The 10,000-nt window shown below is 44.6% G+C and overlaps 1 protein-coding gene across 1 annotated transcript in view; it reads left to right on the forward strand.

Annotated features, from left to right (window-relative positions):
* The window catches only part of LOC308153999 (CUB and sushi domain-containing protein 3-like), a 504,776-nt gene that overhangs the window by 386,954 nt on the left and 107,822 nt on the right, over positions 1 to 10,000 (forward strand). The window contains 4 exon segments of the mRNA XM_080527180.1: positions 1,796 to 1,912; positions 3,336 to 3,545; positions 5,669 to 5,857; positions 6,177 to 6,354. Coding sequence (XP_080383306.1) covers positions 1,796 to 1,912; positions 3,336 to 3,545; positions 5,669 to 5,857; positions 6,177 to 6,354 — 694 coding nt within the window.

Raw genomic sequence — 10,000 nt, forward strand, 5'->3', positions numbered from 1 at the left:
AAGAGATGGAGGTCTTCAGTCTACGGCAGAAGATAGGTAGTGACTCTGCAGTCCTGACAGCAGTGGAAGCTCGCTCCACCAGCGGGGCGTCGGAACTGCTGAGTCACTCCCCATCTTCCGTCGGAGACTGAAGACCTATCTTTTCAGGCTACACCTTAACTGCTCCTCCTGAGACATCTACTACCCCCCTGCACTGTATCTCCAGAGACACCTGCTTCAGCCCCCCCCCCCCCCCCGACTTTTTCTCCTGAGATTTATACTACCCACTTTCACTTCAAAGTCTATCCAGTGTCTACTATAAAAAAATAAAAAAAATAAAAAACATGTTCGCTCTTTTCTAACCCTTTCTTCTCCTAGCACGACGACTGCCAATGGCCCCTGGCCTGGCCTAGATTATTTTTCCTGCTCCAACTGGTTGATTGATGATGCACTTACTTAGTCAAATGTATTGATTGTAAGTCGCTTTGGAATACGGCGTCTGCTAGATACCAAAAATATAGATGTAAATGTAAGGCCAGTGAAAAGCCGTGACCAAATAGCGTGACTGCTGCATCCAGGTAGAGGCAGCAGTACCAGGCAGCCAGCCCAGGTGGAAAAAGCGGAGTGATCAGGCAAGGGTTTGGGGACCGTTCCCAGCTGCCTGGTAGGCGAGCACCAGGGTCTCGAATGTGACGCGAGCTGCTAACGGGGGCCCAGAGCTGCTTACTGGGGGAACAGAGCTGCTACCGGGGGCTGCTAGCGGGGGCCCAGTGAAGTGAAACTTAAGTCCCAGATGCTTCAGGCCAGGATAGCCACAGCTACACCACCAATTAGTTAGAATTAGAAAACAATTAGTTAAACAAGATTGAATTAACTTAACTCTGGAGTCTGGAGACTGGAGACCGGCGGCTTTAATCTCTCTGTTCCACTGTTTAATCGTTTTCGTTTTATTTCGCAGAATGACTTGTTTACCTCCACAAATAACGTAAGAAGACAGAGTCTCTCTTCTCCTCCCCTCCAGTGTCTGAACAATAAAACCAGCGTCTCTGTCTCCCAGCCAAATGTTCTAAATAGTCCCCGCTGAAGCTCGGAAACTTTTTTTTAATCTATCTTTATGTCAGAAAAAGCGTTTCGCGCCGTAACCGAGGGTAATGGGAATGTACTTTTTTTTCCCACAAAGATTATTTCGGAGAGCACGAAGCAAAGCTGACGATAGAAATCTGCACCTCTGACTGTGATGCCGAGATGATCGTCACACTGTGTGAACAACTGTCGTTAATATGTTTTCAGATTTATTCATTTTTCATCTTTCAGTAAGGTTTTTCTTCCAGTGAGGGTCTTTAACAGTGGCAGGTATTATTAATACAGTGGGGAGCACACCCCCCTCAGTGCAGAGTATTAATACAGTGGGGTTTTAACATTTTAAAACGACACAGATTATTTTCGAATATGAAACCCGTTAAAGAACTCTCCTCTGTCCACTGTCACCTCTCCACTCTCACTGTCAGTCCATGTTTTCACCTAAATCATGAATGTAAATCATGAATGTAAATCATGAATGTAAATCATGAATAATGATGAAAATGGGAAGTTGAGTTGTAGTGTGACGCAGTTTCTCCAGAAGAGGCTTTAATAAATAAAAGAACATGGGATGGTTCAGTAACGTGTGTGTGTCTGTGTGTGTGTGTGTGTGTGTGTGTGTGTGTGTGGGTGTGTGTGTGTGTGTGTGTGTGTGTGTGTGGGGTGTGGTGTGTGTGTGTGTGTGTGTGTGTGTGGGTGTGGGTGTGGGTGTGGGTGTGTGTGTGTGTGTCCTCAGCCCAGTGTGGGGGGTGGATGACAGACGTCAGTGGTGTGATCCTGAGCCCTGGTTTCCCTGGCAACTACCCCAGCGGGCTGGACTGCACGTGGACCGTCAAACTACCCATCGGCTTTGGTACGTGACCCCACACACACACACACACACACACACACACGCACACATGCACACACACACACACACACACACACACACCAGGCCCGTCACTATGGGCGGGCCTCAGGGGGCCAGGCCCGCCCACAGACGTGCTGGTGCCCCCCCAACTGGCGGCCAGATATTTTTTTTCAAATCGTATCGTAGACTAGCATAGTATTGCAATTTCTGCACTGTACATGAACTGTCAAGATTCTTCTACAATGTAGCTTACCCAGACACATTGGAAACTATCAAAAGCTCTGCCTTTGCTAGCTGAGTTTTTAGCTTCATCTTCTTGATGACACTCTCACTTTTATTTTTTTGGGCGCTGAGCTACGTGTGTCTGCATCACAGAGCCCGGCCAAGTTCAGAGCGCTCAGAGATGGGCACGTGTAGGGCTCTACGGCGCACTGCAACCAAACTAGCAGCTTTTTAGAAAAGGCTTCCCGCTCAGCCAATCACATTTCTACATGTCGTTCTATCAACCAATAGCAGCGGCCGTGGCTCGCATTAGGGCGGGACAGGCAGCCAGCAGGGTCGAACAGTCGACCGAAACACGGTTTGTCCGAGCGAACTGACCGTTCATCGTGTATCGACATTCAGCTAACGTGCATTTACGAATGTGCCCGTAATAACACAGCTGTTTTTCATGAGAAAAATACTTAATGCGCGAACGCCCCCCAAGAACACCTCAACGCCCCCCTTTTTAAAATATCTGCTCCAGCGCCCCCCGATGTTGTCTGAACGCCCCCGTTGAGAAACGATGATCTAGACGTTTACCTGTCTCCCCCCCCAGGTAGATCTAGATGTTTACCTGTCTCCCCCCCCAGGTAGATCTAGATGTTTACCTGTCGCTCCCCTAGGTAGATCTAGATGTTTACCTGTCGCTCCCCCCAGGTAGATCTAGATGTTTACCTGTCTCCCCCCCCAGATAGATCTAGATGTTTACCTGTCGCTCCCCCCAGGTAGATCTAGATGTTTACCTGTCGCTCCCCTAGGTAGATCTAGACGTTTACCTGTCGCTCCCCTAGGTAGATCTAGATGTTTACCTGTCGCTCCCCCCAGGTAGATCTAGATGTTTGCCTGTCTCCCCCCCAGATATATCTAGATGTTTACCTGTCCCTCCCCCCAGGTAGATCTAGATGTTTACCTGTCTCCCCCCCCAGGTAGATCTAGATGTTTACCTGTCGCTCCCCTAGGTAGATCTAGATGTTTACCTGTCTGCCCCCCCAGGTAGATCTAGATGTTTACCTGTCGCTCCCCCCAGGTAGATCTAGACGTTTACCTGTCGCTCCCCTAGGTAGATCTAGACGTTTACCTGTCTCCCCCCCCAGGTAGATCTAGATGTTTACCTGTCGCTCCCCCAGGTAGATCTAGATGTTTACCTGTCTCCCCCCCCCCCCAGGCATCCACCTCCAGTTCCTCAACTTCTCCACGGAGGCCATCCACGACTACCTGGAGATCCGCAGTGGGAACGTGGAGACCGGCACGGTGATCGACCGCTTCAGCGGGCCGCAGGTGCCCAAGTCTCTGTTCAGCACCACCCACGAGACCGGCTTCTTCTTCCACAGCGACTACTCCCAGAACAAACCGGGCTTTCAGATCACCTACCAGGGTAAAGCCCAATTTATACTTCGCTACGCAAGCCTACGCCGTAGCTTGCGTAGGCTACGGCATAGGTTGACGCGCACCTCTCCAAAAATGTAACTACGCGGCAGTGCCTACGCAACCGTAAGCACTGTGATTGGTCCGCTTGGTAGCACATGATTCCGATATGATTCCGACTCTCTCGTAGGTCAAAATGCGGAAGCCAAGACAGAAATGTCATTTACTTTTTCTGTAATTACTTATTAATTAAGATCTGAAAAACTATGATAACCATCGTATTATCTTAGTTTAATGTCATTTCAATGCATCATAGAACTTTTATTTACAACAAGCATAACAAAACAAAAAAACGCTATTATGCCGCTTTGAGTACACCGTTCCAACGGAGCGCCCTATGGAAGCGTCAGGCACAGCCTTCCTATAAGGAGCGCGATTCACATTTACGAGATGTACAATCCTGTTTATTTAGAAATAAATTATTAGTTACAGGGAGCCCCATGGCTGTTCGTTGGGGTTAAATTATATTTATGATAGACATATTTAATGTAAAGTTATCTATAAGAACTGTGATTGGTCCGCTTGGTAGCGTCACATTCCGACTCTCTCGTAAATGCGGAAGTCATGACAGAAATGTCATTTACTTTTTCTGTAATTACTTATTAATAAAGATTTGAAAAATGATGCTATGTTAGGTAGAACAAAGTTAGAACCGATAGAACACTGAGGGCCGGTTTCAGAGACAAGGCTTAAGCCTAGTCCTGGACTAAATCACACTTTCAATGTAAAATCTCCATTGAAGATGTTTTTTAGTCTAGGATTAGGCTTAAGCCTTGTCTGTGAAACCGGCCCTGAGAGATAGAACACTGAGAGATAGAACACTGAGAGATAGAACAGATAGAACACTGAGAGATAGAACAGATAGAACACTGAGGGCCGGTTTCACAGACAAGGCTTAAGCCTAGTCCTGGACTAAATCACACTTTCAATGTAAAATCTCCATTGAAGATGCTTTTTAGTCCAGGATTAGGCTTAAGCCTTGTCTGTGAAACTGGCCCTGAGAGATAGAACACTGAGGGCCGGTTTCAGAGACAAGGCTTAAGCCTTGTCTGTGAAACCGGCCCTGAGAGATAGAACAGATAGAACACTGAGAGATAGAACAGGTAGAACACTGAGAGATAGAACACTGAGATAGAACAGATAGAACACTGAGAGATAGAACAGGTAGAACACTGAGAGATAGAACACTGAGATAGAACAGATAGAACACTGAGAGATAGAACAGGTAGAACACTGAGAGATAGAACAGGTAGAACACTGAGAGGTAGAACACTGAGATAGAACACAGAGATAGAACAGATAGAACACTGAGAGGTAGAACAGATAGAACACTGAGAGGTAGAACTCTGGGAGATTGAACACTGAGAGACAGAACAAACAAAACACTGAGAGATAGAACAGGTAGAACACTGAGAGGTAGAACACTGGGAGATAGAACAAACAGAACACTGAGAGGTAGAACACTGAGAGATAGAACACTGAGAGGTAGAACACTGGGAGATAGAACAAACAGAACACTGAGAGGTAGAACACTGGGAGATAGAACAAACAGAACACTGAGAGGTAGAACACTGGGAGATAGAACACTGAGAGGTAGAACACTGGGAGATAGAACAAACAGAACACTGAGAGGTAGAACACTGGGAGATAGAACAAACAGAACACTGAGAGGTAGAACACTGGGAGATAGAACAAACAGAACACTGAGAGGTAGAACACTGGGAGATAGAACAAACAGAACACTGAGAGGTAGAACAGACAGAACACTGAGAGGTAGAACAGACAGAACACTGAGAGGTAGAACAGACAGAACACTGAGAGGTAGAACAGACAGAACACTGAGAGGTAGAACAGACAGAACACTGAGAGAACAGAGATAAATGGACTGATCACTTGATTGACTTTTGGTTATGGATCGATTGATTGATTAATGACCATCGATTGATTTATTATCGGTCATCCATTGATCGTTTAATTTATTGATTGATTATTGATCATCGATTGATTGATTGGTCGATTGATTATTGGTCGTGGATTGATTGTTTGATTGATTTTTCATGGGTTGGTTTGCAGCCTACCAGCTGCAGAGCTGCCCTGACCCGCGGCCGTTCCGGAATGGCATCGTGATCGGCGGTGACTTCAGCGTGGGGCTGACAGTGTCGTTCGAGTGTCTGCCGGGCTACTCCCTCATCGGCGAGGCCTCCCTCACCTGCCTGCATGGCATCAGCCGCAACTGGAACCACCCGGTGCCACGCTGCGAAGGTAGCCTACCTTGCCTACCTAGCCTACCTAGCCTACCTAGCCTACCTAGCCTAGAGCCGTGAGAGCTAGTAGGATGGGTTTGAGGCGGAGGGGTGTGCTACTGTCACTCAGGGGAGGCCGTGGAGGTAGAGCGGAGGATGGGAGGACGGGAGCGAATGAGAACGGAATGAGGAATCGCTTCAAATACACAATAACTCACCTGTAATAAACGAGATCTCACCAGTATAAACGAGATCTCACCCGTTATAAGCGAGATCTCACAGGTGTAAACATGCTCTCACCTGTACGTCCTCCCTCCCTGCCCCCCCCCCCCCCCCAGCTCTGTGTGGCGGTAACATCACGTCCATGAACGGGACCATCTACTCCCCTGGGCACCCCGAGGAGTACCCCAACTTCCAGGACTGCGTGTGGAGCGTCAGGGTTCCCCCCGGCAACGGCATCTACATCAACTTCACCGTGCTCAGCACCGAACCGATCTACGACTACATCACTGTGTGGTAGGAACCTGCTTAAACATACATTATACAGGAGTCTACCTCCAGGGGCCGCTCTAGAGCTAAAGGCTGTATTGTACATTACTGTGTGGTAATAATAATAATAATAATAATAATAATAATAATAATAACTTTAACTTAACTATTTGTATAGCACTTTTCCTGCAAACATTGTAGTTCAAAGTGCTTTAATCATTATATAATCATAATTTAATTATTTAGTCATTTAAAGGCAATATTAAAAAGATGTTTTTAGTTTTTAGTTTTTGGTAGAAGCCTGCTTAAGTATTAATTATACATGATTGCACCTCCAGGGGGCACTCTAGAGCTAAAAGCTATATTGTACATCACTGGGTGGTAGAAACCTGCTTAAATATTCATTATACATGATTGTGCCTCTAGGGGTGCTCTTGAGCTAGAATAGTTCTCTAATTAGTCAGATAGATTATGTATTAGTAGCCTGATTAAATATACATTATACATGATTGTGCCTCTATGGGTGCCCTTGAGCCAAAAGCTACATTGCACATCACTGTGTGGTAGGAACCTGCTTAAATATACATTATACAGAATTGTACCTCTAGGGGGCGCTCCTGAGATAAAAGCGGTACTTTAATTAGTCTGATATCGTGCCCAGAAATTGTTATGTTATATTTAAAATGTATTTATTCAGCAGGGCCCTGTTACACAGATAGAAGAAGAAAAACAACATAATCAAATAAAATCAATAAGTTATAAGAAGCCGTTTCAAACAAAACAAAACACATAGTTTACAAGAACACCTCCATTAAAAAGACACAACGCAAACCACAAGTACAGAAATCAGATCTGAACAGATCCGGTGAAGTGACCAAACGGCATCAGAGGGTCCATGGCATCCTGTAGGTCGTTCTGTAGAAACCCGTGGGACATTAAAACCCTCTGTTCCGTGAGCGTGCCTGATCGCCACAAGGTCGCCATGTTAGGTGATGATGTCAGGTAAATTGGTTAGTTTCAAAAGAACTAATGCATATACATGAATATACATCCAAAGATAATCCCTTCTCGAGGTCAAAGACTCCCAACCCAAAGACTGATACAGAAGACAATGGTGGAAACTGCCCCTAGAAATGAACCGCAGAGCGTTAAACCGCTTTTCAAGGTAAATCGTGTCACCGTTGTCAAGGACAACACTCCTCCTATTCTCCAAGGTGAGGCAGGATTTATTTCTATAAAACTCTCTACTATACTTTAACAGTTTTTCAACAAGAGTTTTAAAGGTAAGTTTATCCTTAATACAAATGCCCAGGTACTTATAATGAGAGATTATAATTATAATTTATAATGAGAGATTATAAGTCATTCAGCACCAACTTCAAGATCAACAAGCGATTTTTTAATAGAATCAAAACCTTGCTAAAGGTCATGAATAGCCTGCTGAGCTGAGGGGCCACAGAAGTAGACAACAGTATCATCAGCATAAAGATACAACTTACAGTCGTGTAAGGACAAACCAACATTATCGAGAAAAAAAAATGGTAAACACAGTGGACCGAGAACTGATCCTTGTGGAACACCTTTATTAATATTGAGACTGCTGCTCCATCTGCTGTCCTACGTAGAGTCCTGTCCTGCAGGTAATTATGAAACCAGTTACAGACCGACTGATCCAAACCACTGGCAGACACCCTCTATCTGAGAGATAGAACACTGAGAGACAGAACACTGAGAGACAGAACACTGAGAGATAGAACACTGAGAGACAGAACACTGAGAGACAGAACACTGAGAGACAGAACACTGAGAGATAGAACACTGAGAGATAGAACACTGAGAGACAGAACACTGAGAGATAGAACACTGAGAGATAGAACACTGAGAGATCGAACACTGAGAGACAGAACACTGAGAGACAGAACACTGAGAGATAGAACACTGAGAGATAGAACACTGAGAGATAGAACACTGAGAGACAAAACAGATAGAACACTGAGAGATCGAACACTGAGAGACAGAACACTGAGAGATAGAACACTGAGAGATAGAACACTGAGAGACAGAACAGATAGAACACTGGAAATAAAACATTCTCAGGTTCTCAGAATGCTGACGCTGGGGAACAGAACTCTGCCAGGTGGAAGTCAGACATGAGTATTGCAACATCGCATGAGAGTAGTCTTCTGTCAAGACCGATTTAAATGAAGCCATTCCACTTAAAAACTCCACAAAAAAACTCCACTCAGTCCAGAATGATCCACATTAGCAACGTTTCCTTTCTTCTTTCACATCACTGAAGTGTGTAGGCACATTTTGTGCCGTCATTTGATCATTAAAAGTTGTAATGGCTTAAAAAGACACTTTGTTTGTCTGTGTCTCAGCCTGCGTAGAACCTCCCACTCCAGTCATGCATATGCATAAGGAAAAGGACAGTGAAAAGGGGGGACTATACATCTAAAGTGTAGTGTCATTTCAAAATGGTGAAACTAACTACGTACACAAATACCACGTATTTATAGCAGAGAATCTCTACTTATACCTCATAGTAATTGTAAAAAAAATAAGAAAGACAATGCTTCACTGTCCCATTACTTATGCAGGGCACTGTTTATCTAGTATAAACAGTCTCTGGTTCGGTTGTTAATAATATTCTACACACACCTGGTGTCAGAATAGTGTTTTAGAGTAGCACATTTAAGCAATATAACTTTTTATAATTATGTTTCCGTTTTGCATTAGAATAGCGTTTCAGAGTCCGACATTTTAGTCATATAACATTTATAATTATGTTTCTGTTTTGCAGAAAAGGGTTTCTTGAAGATAGCATATTTTAATCACTGCTTATGGTCGAAGACTGTTCGCAAGGCTACTCCAATTAGCCAATTAGCCTAGCCAATTAAAACCCAATCCTTGAATCTAGCTGTTGGGGTTAGGGTTAAGGTATCTATCTATCTATCTATCTATATATATATATATATATATATATATATATATATGTACTGTATATATATATATATGTACTGCAGGAAGATGTCTCGGCCTGTGTTTTTTTGTTTTGTTAACTAAAGTTTAAAAGTTCAAAGTTCAAAGGGGCCGTTGTCACAGAGACAACCAGCAGCTGTGTCTCTCAGCGTGTTTCCATGGCGATCTCTGACCTCCGCTCAAAAACAGCACATTAATTGGGCGCATCCGTCCTGGCGTTACCATGGAGACCGGCTTTGGCTTTTCCCTCTCGACCGAAGGCAACTTTGTGCTGGAGTTTCACCTCCCTCCTCTCTCCTTCTCTCTATCTTTCTCTCTATCTATCTTTCTCTCTATCTTTCTCTCTCTCTCTCTCTCTGTCTCTCCCCATCTCTTTCTGTCTTCCATTTCTCTCTCTCTCTCTTCCCATCTCTCCCCATCTCTCTCTGTCTTCCATCTCTCTTTCTCTTTCTCTCTATCTGTTTTTCTCTCAGTTTCTTTCGCCCTCTGCCCCTCTCTCTCTCTCTCTCTCTCTCTCTCTCTCTCTCTCTCTGTCTCTGTCTCTCTGTCTCTGTCTCTCTCTGTCTCCCCATCTCAATGTCTTCCATCTCTCTCTCTCTTTCTCTCTCAGTCTGTTTCTCTCCCTCTCTCTATCTCTCCCCCATCTCTCTCTCTCTCTCTCCCTGGTAAATGGTAAATGGTAAATGGACTG

The sequence above is a fragment of the Nansenia antarctica genome (assembly GCF_963989245.1).
Source record: "Nansenia antarctica genome assembly, chromosome: 3".
NCBI classification, from domain to species: domain Eukaryota; kingdom Metazoa; phylum Chordata; class Actinopteri; order Argentiniformes; family Microstomatidae; genus Nansenia; species Nansenia antarctica.